Raw genomic sequence first — 16,776 nt, 5'->3', positions numbered from 1 at the left:
CCATCTCTGCCTTCCTTAAGCTGGCCGATCAGCCATCCCTCTTCAAGTCCCCCTACTATAAATAGATTCCTTAAAGGTTTGCAACACTCTTCCTCCAGCTCCCTTCGTTATGCCTCAATGGGACCTTAACTTTTCCCTTAACTTTCTGAAGTGTGCTTCCTTTGAGCCACTTCATACCTGCCCTCGTAGGCTCCTCACCATCAAGACAGCCTTTCTGGTGGCAATTACATCTGCCTGGAGGGTCAGTGTACTTCAGGTGCTATCATCTCAGGCCCCATACATCTTTCTTCTATGACAAACTTCTTGCTGAAGGTAGTCACCCTGTTTCACATAGTCCAGTCCATCACTTTGCCTACTTTTTGCACTCCACCTTGTAATGTGCCCGAGTTAGGCCCGGTAGGAATTAGTGCCATTGTTACATGAACACCATCCTTTCCTAAAGTTGCCTTCACTTTTCCACATCGACTTTTCACACACATTTGCAGTTGTGCCGCTTGGACTAGTTTCTTGGAAGCACCGACCTTGCTGACACACAACGCTTTGTGAGAACACTATCACACTGCCTTGGCATTAGGTACAAGGCCCTCACATTTGTGATACAAAAGTGTTTATTACATCTGTGAGAAGTTGGCCTGATGTATGATGTCACTAGTTCTAGTGTACACCTTATGTCAGTCCAAATACCCTTATGGTGATTGGTTGTAAAGTCAACCTTATAGACCAGCTATCCTAGTGGTAGCATGGACAAGAGCAGTCTTAGGCTAAACTCTCAATGGCATGTGAAGCCAGCTGTGATACCATATATAATCCCTTGAATACCAAATGAAAGGACACCACAACAGATATATATATAAAATAAAGTGTATTTATTCTAGTCAAACCCTCAGCACTCTTTATGAGATTAGAGGTAAGTACAACACAGTCTTATTTATGCATACATTAAGTCACACAGGTAAGTAATACAGTTAGGCCCTAGGGGCCACGCAAACCATATACTAAGTAAGTGGTATAAGAACCACTGTCACGGAAATAGAATAGGCCTAGGCCTAGGGAATCGCTGGGGCTACACTACACTAGCGTTAGTTAGGAAGTGGGAGGCCCACGGGATTCGTGTGCAGAGTAGAAACACTCACGCGTAATGCGTAAAAGTCAATAGCAATAGTACAGTTTAGAAAACGGTAGATTTAGGACACTTCCGGAGTAGCTAGGAAGTTGAGACTTGAAAACTAGACACTAGGATAGTCACTATCCTGATGAGCACCGGAGTACCCAAGTTACCTAGCCCACAGGCTGCGGGTGCATAGGGGTGAAGATGCGTCGGTTTTCGTCGTCGACTCCTATGGATGCCTGAAGAAAGATGCTGACAGGCAGTCAGTGAAGAGTGTCCGGTGGATCCCAAGGCCGGGATCAAGAAGAGAAGAAACCTGCAAGCAGAAGGGACAGAGTCAAGGTCACTAGCCAGTGACCACGTGGAACCAGGAAGGAACCAGGCGATGTCGTGAAGATTGCAGGTGAAGGTGAAGCTTGTCGCTGCAGCCAGGAGGACCAGGAAGCGTCGTGGACGACCAGGACCAGGAGGCGAGCTGTCCCACGAAGGCTCTTGCTGTCGGCGGCGTCGAAGTTGGACTAGGACTCACCAAGCCTTGGCAAGCGGAACCCACGAAGAACGAAGGACTTGCTTCTGGTGCAGACCAGGAAGGTCTGGGGTGCTTCTTCTTTGCAGAGAAGCGGGAGCCAGTCTGGAGGAGCCAAACCAGCGCAGAAGATTTTAGGGTGCGTCGTCACCAAGGCCACTAGCCAGCGGGCAAGCAACCGGACAGACGCGGCAAGCAGGAAAATGCTGAAGGGCCCCACGCAGGACTCGTGGAGTGTGGGGGGCTGATCTTCGGTGCAGATGGTGCTTGGGGTTGGGGCTTCTCAATCCCCGGTGCACAACTTCGAGGGTACCTCAGAAGCTGCGCTTTAAGTTACTAGCCACTTTTTCCAGGTAGCCGGTCCCACGTCGCTCGTCGCCTCCACGGATCTCAGCTCTGCTGTAGATGTGGATCAGGGTCGGAGAAGTCTGTAAGTCGAGGCTCTGGTCGGGCTCTGCAGTCGGTTCCTCGTAGAACGTGGGCAAAGCAAAGGGTAGTCTCTTGATGGTGCCTGTTTGCACAGGGTAGCCACTCCTTGGCTACAAGGGAGATTCTTCAGTCTTCTTCTTTCGTCGAATGTCGAAGGTCCAGAGTTTCTGTTCAAGTTTGCAGGTTCAGGATAATCTAAAGTCTTGAGGCCCAACTCCCACTCTTATACTAATCTGGGGGGCTGGGATACCTGCTAGGTCACGCCTTATGGGTGGGACCTGGGAGGGGGTGGTTACACCCACTTCCCTTTGTCCAGTTTCGCGCCAGAGCTGGGGCTGGAGTGCCCCAGCGCCGGTTTGAACTGGACTATGCAAGGAACACCTTGTGTGCCCCAGGCATGTCTCATTCCTTTCAGCCCACCCTGCCCCAATACACTAAAGGCTGTCTGGGGAGGTGCTAGCACCTCCCCAAGCAGGAAACCTATTGTCCAGGCCTCCCTGGCTGGGATCACTCCCAGCTGCAGGAGGTCAGACTTGTGTCGTGGCAGCAGCATCCATTTTGTGATGCTGAGGCTTTGGTCAGAGGCTAACAGTTGAAGTATGATTTTAACATGTCTTTCCCTCTAGAAGGGGGGAATAATATCCTCATGTCCAGAAATGGTATGGGGGTATTATTCCAAAGTGTTAGACACCTTACACGACATGTTTCGATAAAGCCAAACCATAGTTACCATAACCGTCTAAGATTATAAGGCACTTTAACAGTATATGGTAGGCTATATCATAGAACAGCTATAAGGACAAGGTTCCGAAAGCTGCAGACAGGCTCAGCTCATGCTAGAGCACCATCTCACATGTTACCAAGTACTCTGCCTCCAGGATTGTTAAGGCCTGCCATAGGAGTGACTGATAGGTACACATGTGTCTATATATAAGGGTAGATATAGGCATACTATATCTAAGCAAGGGGTGATTACACGACCTTGCCCCAGCTGAGTGATCAGCCAGTTGTGTCTGATTGGAAGGCCAGACCAAGGGTGGCATAATACATGCTGCAGCCCCTGGGAGGCCTAGGGTACACCTATGCCCTGGGTACCTAGGGTACACTGTACAGGGTCCAATAAGGTGATCCTTACCAGTTGGTTATGTACCTAGGGTACATGGAGTCCATTTTAAAGAGAGTGCAGACAGCCTGAGACCCTGAATGGCAGGATCTCAGGCCAACTAAGTCGAAAAACCAGCTAGACACTAGGCAAAAGGTTGGGGGTAACCATAGTCAGATATCCACCTTCCTACAACATCCATATAGTCACACAGATATCTGTAGAACACAAACAATGGTAGCCTGATCACAATCTCGGCCTGCGGCAAGGATGCCATTATATATATATATATATATATATATATATATATATATATATATATATATATATATATATATATTCACTGAAAAAACCATAGGTTTCACACATGTTATAGTTAGCGGAAATTTTACTGATAAAAAACCAATGAAATTCCCCCGTTATAGTTAGTGCAGGCAACTATAACTCACGCGACCGCAATCCTCTGCTGATGCTAATACTGTATTTAGACACTTATTTGCCCATGTCTTCTTCCATACATTTTTAGCTATACATATATTACAAATATTTTTTTTTCATAAAGACACATATGTCATCAGCAGAAGATTGCCTACCTACAGCTCCCACACACATAGCCATGTTGAGGGAGTCCCAAAAATGCTCCCCCAAGGCCAAAAACGGAATTTTTATTTTTTCGGTAATTTCGCCGATTACGCTTACCGTACGCGTACGGTAAAAAATTTTTTTAAAAAAAAAATTATCCACACTCTCTCCACCCCGTGTGCAATTGGTGACCGAAGGGCACCAATTTTGCATGGCTTATTACACATGAGATAAACTAAAATATTAAAAAAAAAATAATAAAAAAAAAAATTATGCACACTCTCTCCACCCCGTGTGCAAATGGTGCCCGAAGGGCACCATTTGTGCATGGCTTATAAAATATACGAAAAATTACAATATTACCTTTCAAAACGAAGTGCATCATATGTCCTCCATGTGCGCACGGTGCGCGAAGCGCATCGTGCGTACATGGCCCATGTAGCGTAACGTGGGCACGCGGTGCGCGTAGCGCACCGCGTGCCTACCGTGCGTGCACGGCACTAACTGCGTAAAGTGGGCGCGCGGTGCGCGAAGCGCACCGCGTGCTCACTGTGCGCGCACGGTGCGCGAAGCGCACCGTGCGCGCACGGAACGAACTGCGTTAAGTGGGCGCGCACGCCACGAATGGCGTAAAGTAACTTAGCATTTAAAAAAACGTACAAATTCACTGAAAAAACCATAGGTTTCACACACGTTATAGTTAGGAATTAGCATTTAAAAAACCTTGCAAATTCACTGAAAAAACCATAGGTTTCACACATGTTATAGTTAGCGGAAATTTTACTGATAAAAAACCTATGAAATTCCCCCGTTATAGTTAGTGCAGGCAACTATAACTCACGCGACCGCAATCTTCTGCTGATGACATGTGTCTTTATGAAAAAAAAATATTTGTAATATATGTATAGCTAAAAATGTATGGAAGAAGACATGGGCAAATAAGTGTCTAAATACAGTATTAGCATCAGCAGAGGATTGCGGTCGCGTGAGTTATAGTTGCCTGCACTAACTATAACGGGGGAATTTCATTGGTTTTTTATCAGTAAAATTTCCGCTAACTATAACATGTGTGAAACCTATGGTTTTTTCAGTGAATATATATATATACACATGCTCCTCCTCACTAGAGTAACTGCCGCCGGACGCCAGAACAGAGGGTGCGTAGTCTACCGCGAACTACCCCAGCAAAGTCCGCTTTACATCACCCAGTCCTCCGCAAACATCCAAAGGATGACGACGCCGTGTCCAGGCTCGACAAGTTTATTATATAATCAGCCGATTTGTACGCGTTTCGCCTGCGCAGCAGGCTTGATCACCAACAATTCATTTAAACTCAGACTCCTTATTTACATAATTTCTTGTACTCGTGACAAGTCACATGACATGACTACAACACTAGTGCAACGGGAAAGAAAACTCTTGGCTCGTTAATACACACTTGATCATACAAATCGTAATGATTATAAATGAAACCAACGTAAAGGCATACGGAACTGCATAATACACGTGTTGTCAACGTTATGATTACACCTGCCATTATTAGTTGCATCAATCAGGAATGATCAGGGCACTTGCCCATAGTTATTTCTTTGAGGAGGTACGACATGAGATGTGCCTTTACGTTGGTTTCATTTATAATCATTACGATTTGTATGATCAAGTGTGTATTAACGAGCCAAGAGTTTTCTTTCCCGTTGGACTACGAGTCTGTCTTCCAATGCACTAGTGTTGTAGTCATGTCATGTGACTTGTCACGAGTGCAAGAAATTATGTAAATAAGGAGTCTGAGTTTAAATGAATTGTTGGTGATCAAGCCTGCTGCGCAGGCGAAACGCGTACAAATCGGCTGATTATATAATAAACTTTTCGAGCCTGGACACGGCGTCGTCATCCTTTGGATGTTTGCGGAGGACTGGGTGATATATATATCCTTTTGTTGCCGAGAGTAAGCCGAGGAGACCCTTCTGCTGACTTCGAGGGGCCCCTGCATGCTGAAGCTTTTGTCTAGCAGCTGACTGACGTCTCCGTGAGAGGTGTCCAGTTTGAGACCACAGTGGGGTTCTACACTCTTACCCACCAGGAAAAGGAGTTCGATCATCCAGAAGGGGGTTTCTTGGCAGATCATACATTTGCACCCTAGACACACAGTTTAGGGTTCGCATCGTAGGAGTACGCTAGATTGTTACACTTTATATGTATGCATTTATATGCGGTCTCAACAAGATGGTGGACCTCTTCATTTTATTCACTATTTTGACACATTATAACCTTTGTCTGCTTCTATTAATCATTGCAGCTCCTATTTTCTATGCAAGAACCACTATAATTCAATAAATATTGAAAACTCTCCTATGTGTATTCTTTGTGTATTTCTCGGAGCAAAAGAGCTCACGAGTGACTGAGTGAAAGGTTGCAAGTCAATTCCCGCAGTTCCTGAGGGAACAGAGTTGTCCTGTTCAGTGATTGCCAGAACAGTTTGCTCCCTATCCAGGTTAGGTGGGGCTAACGGTGGCACTCTGAGCTAGCTGGTCCAAGGGACAACCTATCCAACGAAGGTGCATGGAATCAGTCTGGCACCACCCTAAGTTTGTCGTCCACAAATGCGCAGCTCCTACTAATTAGTGAAAACTACACAACAGCCTCATCCATCTACGGAAGAGGAGAGACTCCACCGGTTGGACACATTATCGTTCTACCTTGACCGCACAAAACTGTTCCTGCTTGGCGATCAACTCTTCATGGAAGATTTCGGAGCCAAAAAAGGGAAGGCTGTGCAGAAATTAATCATTTCCCGATGGATTGTACTCTGCACCAAGATGTGCTATGCATCGGCCAAGAAGCAACCACCAAAGGGTTTGCGTGCTCATTGGATTAGGGCAGGTGCTATGACCACTGTCCTAGCAACATGGGCGTCATTGTGTACATCCACCAAAAAACTACTTCCTTGACAGTCCGGGCTGTCAGGAGGGGTACTTTGCCTGTTCTGTCAGATCTCCTAGTCTAAATCAAGTTCACAGACCCACCTTTGGGGATGTATGGTTTGGGTACCTATGCTAAGGTAAGGAATTTGCAGCTAGAAGTATCTATCCTATGAAAAAGTTTCTTACCTTTGGTAACGTCTTATCTGGTAGAGAGACTAGCTGCAGATTCCCTACCGACCCATCTTTCCTACTTTTACCAGATTTATAGGTACACACATCAGTGGTCAGTGCTCTCTGTAGCTCTGGGCTCTTGGTGTGTTTCTTTTCGCAGCTTTTCAGTGTTTAAGCCATGTAGAGCATGAAACAGAAAATATAAATTACCTGACCGCATAGACCGAAATAAGAACATGCTACAATGGGATTAAGTAAGAAGGAAACCAGCACTAGCAAAGCCAATAGGCCTCTCATTTAAGCCAAATAAAATCTGAAGTCAGCGTGATGGGGTAGCGCCTAAATAGGCACTGTGCACGCTTCTTCCAGCACGGACGATGCCGCAACGAAAAGCTGAACTATGTCACCTACTGGCGAGCATGGGTACTGCTCACAAAAAACTTATGGATCCAGTCTGACACCCAGGGATAATTCCGAGGTAAGAAATCTGTGGTAAGATAGACTCCACCAGATAAGAAGTTACCGAAGATAATTAACTTGTTCCTCCTCTAACCTGTCTTGCTTACCTCTGCCCTCTATATTGCAGCCTTCATCCGTGCCGCTGCTGCCCCACCTTGTATGGCTTCACACATTTTATTGATACTTTCGCCAAAAAAGAATAAACTTTCCCTCTACCTACTACTTATTTATCAATCAAATTTTGATCGGTAAATTTTTAAAAAGCACCCGCATTATTTGGTAGGTGGATGTGTGTGTGACGTATGCATGTTGAGCACGCTAACCAAATGAAGCAGGCGGATGTGTCATGGTTCTTTTCCTTAATTATGCACAAAAAAAAAATTAAGCTGATGGTTCATAAAGGTGAGAGCTTTGCCAATGCCTGTTTTCTTCTTAAGTGATCTCATTGTCTCATGTTGGTCTTTCTGTATTTGCTGTGTGGTAGTGTATGTTTTTTGTTTCATGCTCTACGTGGCTTAAACACCGTAAATTCAAAATAGTGAATTGGATACCAGACTTTCAATGTACAAATGCTTTTCCAGTTGTACATTTTTTTTTAATTTTAAATTCAAATTTAGATGCTAATAATGAAACCTAAAACAATTCTATTTTGTAATGCCTTGCATACACAGCAAAAGCATCTTATTCTTTTTCGATAATCTTTAAAGTAACGTTTTAAGAAGGCATATATATATGCAGTCAAAATATCCACCGGAACAGCGTTCCCGAAGTTAAGTAACTGGTTCAAGAAGTAACTTGATTATCCTTTTCTTTCAGTCCATTGATGATCATGGCTTTAACATTTGTAGAGGATGGTGCTTCTGGTTCTTTTAGGTAAATAGTTTGGGACCATCTGTTCCTATGGAAGGCCCTCAGAATCACTTGTTTTGTTTGGGCAGCAGTCTGTCTGAATTATTGCATCTGTACCAGTTTGGCTTGCTGTTGCACGGTTCAGCAGGGAGTAACATTTAACATTGTTACTACTTATTTCCTTAAAATTGACTCAATTGGTATACAGATCTTGCATGTCCATGCTGGTTTGGGCAGAGATGTGTGAAATACCAACATATCATGAAAGGCCTGGTTTAATTTGCTTTGTCCTATGTACAAAAGTGAACCTCAAATGGGAATGTGGATACTTGTCTGCAAATGTTAAGCATAATGGAGGTGAAAACATTGCCCTCCACCAGAACATACTTGGCTGTTTGTCCATATAACTTAGAAACTAAAACTATTTATAAATTTCTTTCTGTATAAGCCATTCCGTGTTGGGCTGGGGGGAGGGAGGGGTGTTAAAAATATCTATTTCTGATAATGAGAATTTGAAATGCTCATTTGTTTTTTTAATTTGTTTTATCTGAAGTCTACATATGTTCGTCATTGTGATGTTTTCCCCAGTTGCAATTTGCCTGGCATGATGCCTTTCTGAGCTTGGCGTTTTTTGGCAAACATGGATCTTCATCATTGTTACAATGGGCCCAAATTGTTATCAACACTAATGTGTGGTACCCTAAACTCATTTTTAGGTAAACCTTTGATTGTAAACTGTTTATAATCTGTGCTTGTGGTGCTAGCATTTAACCTTGTAAAGTTCTATTGGAATTAGCTTGTTCATTTGTATGAGTTGGTGTAACCTAGATTTTTTGTGTATGTGCAAGGGTTGTGACCAAGTCTAGGGAATGTTTCTTTATTGAGTAGTAGTGTTTTTCGAGTCCAACAGTGTAACCATATGTCAGGAATTAAAATAAAGAGCCACTTGTGCTTGCTGCATGGCATTCCTACACGGTCAAAAATGTTGTGTTCAACTTGATATGCTGAAGTACCTGAACCTATACATGTAGGGTGAGTTTACAGCATTTCCGTGGTCTGAAAGACCAGATAAACAGTTATAAAGTGATTTTAATACTGACCAGCTTGTTGCCTGCTTAGAATAGTGATGCACTCCGTTCGACCATTCATGCCCTAGATTGGAATGAATACTAATTGTGAAAAATGACTTGAATGAGCGGGCTAGCACTATGGTGTCTCAGAAGTACTTAAACATGTATGCGCCTACATCTAAGATTGTGCAGGTCATTAACCAAACTTTCTGGGGGTGAGAGCTTCTATGTGCCCAGCATTTTCACAGCCTCGAAGTTCGCGCCGTTGTCATAACTAGAAACGTTTATTAAAAACAAACAGCTCAACCCTAGTTTTAACTGTACTAGTTACCTATCGTTTAAGTCACTTTTGTTGTTAAAATTAAACGACTGACTGGATATTGAAGTTGAAGTTTTACTGACCTTGTGTTACTTACCGCCTTTACCACATCATGTCACAACCTCAGTCTAGAGACTGGAGTGCCCAGAGAGGGTTACTTGGTTATCTGCTTAGAGTGAAATGGTAGTAGAGCCTTGCTATGCCAATGATAAACATTACTCACACAAAATACTTCTCAGTAGCCAGTGGTTGCGCCAGGATCTTAAAGGTTTAGTCACCTGTTAACATGTTACCTTAAAACTACACTTCTGAATATGGCAATACTTCATTTGTGGTGATGATGGTGGTTGACGAGGAAACTTTCTAAAGCAGTGAATTTGATTTTGATACTTTGCATGGAATTATTGCATATGGAGATGTCCTACCGCTACCATGACCCAGAATAATGTGATGGTTTAATATATCTTCAGTTCCTCTGTGAAAATGGTAAATTCATGCATGCTTCAATTTATTTTATTTATTTTGTTTTTATACTTGAAAAGTTATTTACAAAATGCAATAAAATGAAGGAAAGGAGAGTAGGATCAGCTTCTTATAGTTACTCCCACTTTTTGCTGATGTATCACTGATTTCAACTTAGATTGACTGGGATCCTGCTGTTCAGGACCCCAGTCTAGCTGCTTTCTCCTCTAAATTGATAGCATGTACTTTAGGTACACTCCAGGTTGGATTCTGGGGTACCCTTATAAGTCTCTAGTATACGGTATACTATGTACCCAGGGCCTAGGTACCCCAGAGGCCTCTCAGGGGCTGCAGCATGTGTTTTCCCAACCCTGGGAGACCATTCAAACTGACACCACGGGTCTGCTACTGCAGCCTGTGTAAGGTGGTGCATGCACCTAGGTCCACTATATCTATTCTAAATCACTTCTCATATAAACCTATCAGTCACCCCTATGGCAGGCCTTATCAATCCTGAAGGCAGGGTGATGGGTTTTATGTGAGGGGGTGCACCTGCATGAGCAGAGCCCCCTCTGCAGTCTTCGGAACCTATTTTTCGGGGTTTTGTGATGCAGTCAACCATATAAGTGCATTATAACCTCGTGGTAAATGCTAACTTTAAAACGGCTGCTTAGAAACATGTGTTTGGTGTCAAACACCTTGGAATTAAACCTCCAAACCAGTAACTAGTGTGAGAGGTATGATTCATAGCTTCTAGAACCACTACTGTTTGTCACCGGGCTACCCGGTACTAGCTTTCTCAACCTGGGCATCACAAAATGGATGCTGCCAGCCACATACACAAGTCTACCCTTCTGCTGCTGAGCCAAGCTCGAGCAGGGGAAGGCCTGGCAGTAGGTTTCCAGTCCCAGGAAGGTGTGACCACCTCCCATTCATGATTTAGTGTATTGGGGCTGGGTGGGTGCACTGAGTGCCAGAAAGTCTGCACTGGGGACGCATTTGGTGTCCCTGTGCGTAGTCCAGCTCAAACCGGTTGCAGGAGCCATTCGCTCCTGCTCTGGCGCTAAACTGGACAAAGGACATGGGTGTAGCCACCCCTCTGTCCTGACCCTCCCCCAGGTGGTTCCCCAGAGTTTGTCACACCCCTTCCTTGGTTTTAAAGTAGGAACCCCTGACTACAGGACTTTAGATTTTACCTGGACTAAACTCTGCTACAGAAACCAAGTACTTCGACGATCTGCACTACGCTGGATGACTAAAGAATCTCCCTTGGAGTAAAGGAGTTACTCCCCTGCAAGGCAGGCACCTTTAACGCATCTGACTGGTTTGCATCTCCCGAGCTCCTGAGAACTCCGAAGATTTCTGCAACACAGGAAGTGGGTTCCTGAGGTCTCAGAGGTTGATCTGCTCTCAGCAATTCTGAGATCAGTATCCCTTGTGGGTACCGTGCAACCCGAACCCCTGTGCACCGTGTACTTTTGCAGCAGCATATGCTTTTCGGCAATCCCTGAGGCTGTACTTTGGGCTACTTGTAGTCCTGACCCCGAGCAGTATTTCCATGGAAGATTTCCGGCCTACTTAACTAGTATTCCGTGGGCTGGTATTTTGTGATTCAGCTCGAGGTCCCTTCGCGATCCCTGGTCCGTTGGCCTGTGGGTCCCTGTGAAGGTAACTTTTACTTTCCGTGGGCATTCCTGGTTGCTCCAGACGTGCCCTGACTCTCCATAGCTTGGAGAGTCCCCAGCACCTTGCTGGTCCTCACCAAAGCTGATTTTCTCTGCCCGAGTGGGTTGCAGTTGCCAAGGCTTGGTGTTCGACACCCCCCCCCCCCAAGCACTCGATAGCCTTCGCGGGACAGCTCACCTCTGGACTTTGGTCATCGCAGACGTCTCCTGGTCACAGTGGCTGCAGAGTCCAGCATCGTGTCATCTAACCTGAAGCACCCGACATGGGCATTCCTCTATCGTGCTCCTCGACACCCTGAAGTGACCCAGACTCTGTCCCCTCTGCGTTCATGTTCTTCTCACCTCTGATCCAGGCTTGGATTCCACCGTACACTTCATCCTCCTGGCAGCAGCACTTCTACGCATCACGCCATTGAAAACGACTAAGGTTTCCGACATCACTTTACCCCTGTGCACCCGGCTCCTCTGGGATAGGTAACACGGGTACCTCGGTACTCTCAAGGGTGCTGGCCTTGGAACCTTCTATGGTTGAAAGGGATTGCTTAGAGTCTTCTCGGAAGTGTCCTTAAAATCTTTAAAAATCCAACCGCGACTTTCCCATAGAGTTGTACGAAGCTCGCGCCTGTGTTCACACACTGCACTTGTCCTCCGTGCGTCCCCTGTGTCACTACTTTGGGTGGTTCCTTGGGGTCCCCACGATTCTACGTGCTCTAGGCACTGTCTAGTTGAGTCGTGGTTGTTATACCACTTAGAGTATGGTTTGGTCTCCCCCTGGAGCCCACTGTGTATTGTGCTATTTACTGTTCTAGTGATTTAATATTGTGTGCTTTGTGCTGTAATCTCACAAAGAGGTTAGTAGAGAGTGTTTAGTAATAAGTACATATATTATATCTCTTGTGTGGTTCTACTTTCATTTGGTCATTCAGGAGGTTCTGATTTGGTAAAACAAGCTGCTTTACATTCCTTCGAGACATATCCTGAAGGCTGCTCTCCATAGCTACCACTAGGATAGCTTTTAATAAAGGTTGTCTTTAACCTGATCATCAATAAGGGTTGTTTGGACTGGTACAAGGTGCCCACTTTAACTAGCGGTCAGCATATACCAGGCCAACTTCTCACAAGCAGGAGATTGCTTTTTGCTTTGAAGGGGTATTTGCTTATTCGTGATAATTTCAGCTGACATGCTTGCTGGTGTGTTGAAATAATAGCCATTTAGATGAAGTTACTGATTGAACCACAAGCAGAACGTTTTGGTGATTGAGCCTCTTTTGATAAAGTATGATTTTGATTGATCTTTAACTGCTGTGTTTTAAGATTATAATTGTTGAAGTTAGGAAGTTGATGCTCCAAATCAAACATACGTTTACAAACACACACTTGTTTGCTTCTTTTCTGGGGTCAAAAAGTTTGAGTGGCTGTATCATAAGCAGTTTGGGGTGCTTAAAGTTTATTATGTTGTGTGTTTGAGTGAGGTTTTAGTTTAATAATGGGATTGTCCTTGATATCCTGATGTCAGTGTGCTTGTACATAGTCTCCTTTCTTTAAACTATTTACACTCCTGAGCTCTATTTTTTGCCGTTGGTTATGTCCTATTTAGCCCACTTGCATCTTTCCTTTTTTTGTTGTAGGATATCGTGTCTGCCTTGGAGGACCGGTTGCGCCCCTTAGTCCAGGCAGAGTTGTCTGTGTTGGTGGATGTCCTACACCGGCCTGAGCTTCTCTTTCCCGAGCACACTGATTCTAGGAGAAAATGTGAAAGTGGAGGGTTCATATGCAAGTGAGTAAAGTTTTGAGACAGCAATTATCATTCATATTCTTGTTTTCCTTGACTTGTAAAGTTTAAGGTGGTCCGTGCTTTTTTTTTTTGTAAACAAATTTTATTCGTCAAAGACACATCCAGGGAAGCTCTGTGACCCAGAGACTTCAACCATATCAAAAGACAACATACCAGCTTTGACATTTTTCTCATGAAGTATCGTATACAGACTACAAAAGAGACATGCAGAACCAAAGCAGTCCCCGCCCTTAAAAAAACATAACACCACCCCCCACCCCCCACCCCACTCCCCCACCCATCACACTGTCCATCCAGTCAAAGCAGCAGATCTATGCACGACTACTATTCTGTTCCGTCCATGACCCATACCCCCCAGACCCGGCTGTGCCTGGTACTCCAGTGTGCCATGCCTCTTTAAAGCTAGAGGGAGATGGTCCACCACCCACCCAACTATTCCTCCAATATGGGCTTTAAGTCCAGTCCCCTGTAGTCCGCCCAGCGCTTCCATATTTTATCATGTTTACGGGGGCGTGGTCCGTGCTTTTTGAGAGACTGAGTAATTTACTCTTTAATACTAGAGCTGAATAAGTTGCCATGGCTTTAGCCTATGGTTGATCTTGAAACTGTGTTTAGATAATTGGTTGTAAAATCGTCCTGCCATTATAGATGGATTTAGATTTCTTCAGAGTAGTGCAAGTGCTCTCCCTTGGTGGAAAAACACCAGCCCGATGACCTCAGCCTAGTGAAACTCCATTTTGATGAATTTCCAAAGTAAAGAAAGCCAATTTCCTAAAAATGTCTTTCTATCAACGTCTTTGCATCAGAAAATTTGTAACAGGGATACAACTGCACATGAAAACAGGTAATGGGAAACATGTGCAGCCTTAATGAAAAGGAAGGTGGGGGGGGGGGGTAGTAGAGGCACTAAGGTAGAAGTCGGCTTCAGTGGTACTAGGGTGCAGGTCGGGTTCAGAGGTTATGGGATATAAGCAGGGTTTAGTAGTATGAGGGCATAGGTAGGATTTAGTAGTAAAGTATAGGTAGGGTTTATTGGTACAAAGATATAGGTTGGGTTTATAGGTACTAGGGTCTAAGTAGAATTAGAACAATTAGGGTATTGGTAGTGTTAGGGAGCTATTGCCAGTTATTCGGATTCATTCTTGCCCATGAGCAGTTTCAGAAGGTAAAATATACATGGGTAGGTAAAGTATTAATAAGATAATTACTATCTGTAGCCCTGCCGCCATGCAGGCACTTTGCTCCCCTGAAGGAGGTTGATCTGGGAACATGTGATTGCCAATTCAGATAGAGGTTTCAAAGAATCACTGCAAGCTGGACTTGTGTTTTGTAAACATGTTCTAGTTAATGGAAAGTTTAAAAATGACTGTGGCTCAAAATGTTCAAACCTTAGAGACTTTCTTTAGGAGGGTCTAGGTCTGGTTATTCGAAAAAGGGTCCTTGGCATGATGAACATGGTAACTGAGGGTTCTAGAAGGGTCCAAATGTGGAAACACCTCACGCTTTAAAGAGTGAGTGGTAAAACAATGAAAGCAATAGAATTTGAGCTAAATCTAAAACAGTTAAAAGAAAGTTTTGCATGCAACACAACCGTAGCTCACTAAAAACGTGGAGGATGGTTGCTCACTCTACAGGCAGCAGCGATGACAACTACTAACAATTTGCAACTTGGTGTTTTCTGTACATATGCATGGGCTCAAATTGATCCTGATCAGAAGCAACAGAACCAAATTGCAGTGTTCAATGAGGGAAAATAAATGCAGATAGGAGGCAGTGGAGGAAATTGGGATTTCAAACCATTCAAGAAAGCACTCCACTAGAGCCCCTTGAGCAGAGACCTTGCGCCGGATAGCACTGAAAGGATGCACAGCTGCTTTGTTACAGGATTCCTATTATAAGTTTAACTAGTGCAAATGAAGTCTGTTTTGAGGTGGAACAATCTCTGCATCAGCATTCTTTTGAAGATGCCAAAGGAAGACCTAAAAAGACATCTGGCCACATTCTTCTCAGACCAGGTTTGCCCAGGCACAGCATAACCACCAATATTTGGAAAAGATTTTTAGATGCAGTCTGGTGCTTACTGATCTCAATCAGAATACTCTCAAACTCCTGAAATATTAACGAATCAAAATTCAATATGGTTGTGTTTTTAGTACTTTGGCCTTTTAGGCAGATGGCTCTGAAGGAGATGCCATATGAGCAAAAGGTCGGCAGTTATTAAAGCTTTACTTTTAGTCCTTCATTAGACTCCGTGGTTGGCCCTTTAGCTATCCTGTACTTGCGCAGTGGTACTGCAGACCATGTTTTAGAGATGCATGCTGCTAGGGTGTTCAGCTCGACCTATAAGCTATAAAGTCTCAAGATGAGACTGGAGCAGCCATTTCCGTGAGCCACTTGCTGTCATTCTGATGTTAAAGACATTTGCTAAAATAACTTACTCAATTCATCTGTACAGTGGAAACCGTTACTTGTACCTCTTAAGAACATTGGAAAACCCTGCTGTGATGTATTTTCAGTTTTGGAGATGGTTTTCTACTGCTATGGCAGTTGGGAGATACACACACACACACACGGAACGTAATCCTCCCTTTTTATCAGTGTCAATGAGATTTCTTAGTACTGAAGAATCCTTGTGAATCCCTTTGCTAATGCCACAAGCAGGTTTCTTTTTGAGAGAATACCTGGGAATCTCCCAATTTCCTAGTGCCTGAGTGCACCTTGAGTCAATATTTTCTCCAGGTATCCCCAGTTGGTCTCCATGGAAAACTGGGGTACCCAACCTCAACGCCTAGTTGCCCTTACCCCCTAGAACCACGGTCCTTACCTTCCCCCAAGCCATGCTCCTGCACACCACGATCACCCAGCTGTCCAGTAGTTAAAGGTTAATATCACTTGCAGGCATGCTTGATTGACAATTGTAATAGCCATTTTTTGTGTCTGAAGTCAACTGAATTAATAGCAGCTGAAATAGCTTTTTACCTTAATGTGTTGCAGTTAGTTGTCCTGCAGCAGGAAATGAAACCTAGTTTCCTTTTGTGGTTGTCAACCAGGTTAATCAGACACACTAAGCAGCTGCTGGAGGAGAATGAAGAAAAACTGTGCATCAAAGTATTGCAGACCCTCCGGGAGATGATGACCAAAGATCGGGGCTATGGAGATAAGGTAAAGTGCAATTTATGAATTTTAACACCGACAGGAGATTTTTCTGACCTGCGTACAATTAGGATTCTACGTAGCAAACTAAGATTGCAAATACACCATGCAGACCCAATGTCTAAATGCCTGTATTCGTACACTT

The 16,776-nt window shown here is 44.2% G+C and overlaps 1 protein-coding gene across 5 annotated transcripts in view; it reads left to right on the top strand.

Annotated features, from left to right (window-relative positions):
* ITPR1 (inositol 1,4,5-trisphosphate receptor type 1) overlaps window positions 1-16,776 on the top strand; it is a 1,957,366-nt gene that overhangs the window by 1,110,124 nt on the left and 830,466 nt on the right. For all 5 annotated transcript variants that reach the window (XM_085624511.1, XM_085624509.1, XM_085624508.1 and 2 more), the window contains 2 exons: window positions 13,312-13,460; window positions 16,529-16,640. In XM_085624511.1, the coding sequence (XP_085480637.1) occupies window positions 13,312-13,460; window positions 16,529-16,640 (261 nt within the window). The remainder of the gene's footprint in view (window positions 1-13,311; window positions 13,461-16,528; window positions 16,641-16,776) is intronic.

This window comes from Triturus cristatus, chromosome 9 (assembly GCF_964204655.1).
Source record: "Triturus cristatus chromosome 9, aTriCri1.1, whole genome shotgun sequence".
NCBI classification, from domain to species: Eukaryota; Metazoa; Chordata; class Amphibia; order Caudata; family Salamandridae; genus Triturus; species Triturus cristatus.
The sequence above is the reverse complement of the archived record's forward strand: the minus strand, read 5'-3'. Positions and strand labels throughout refer to the sequence as shown.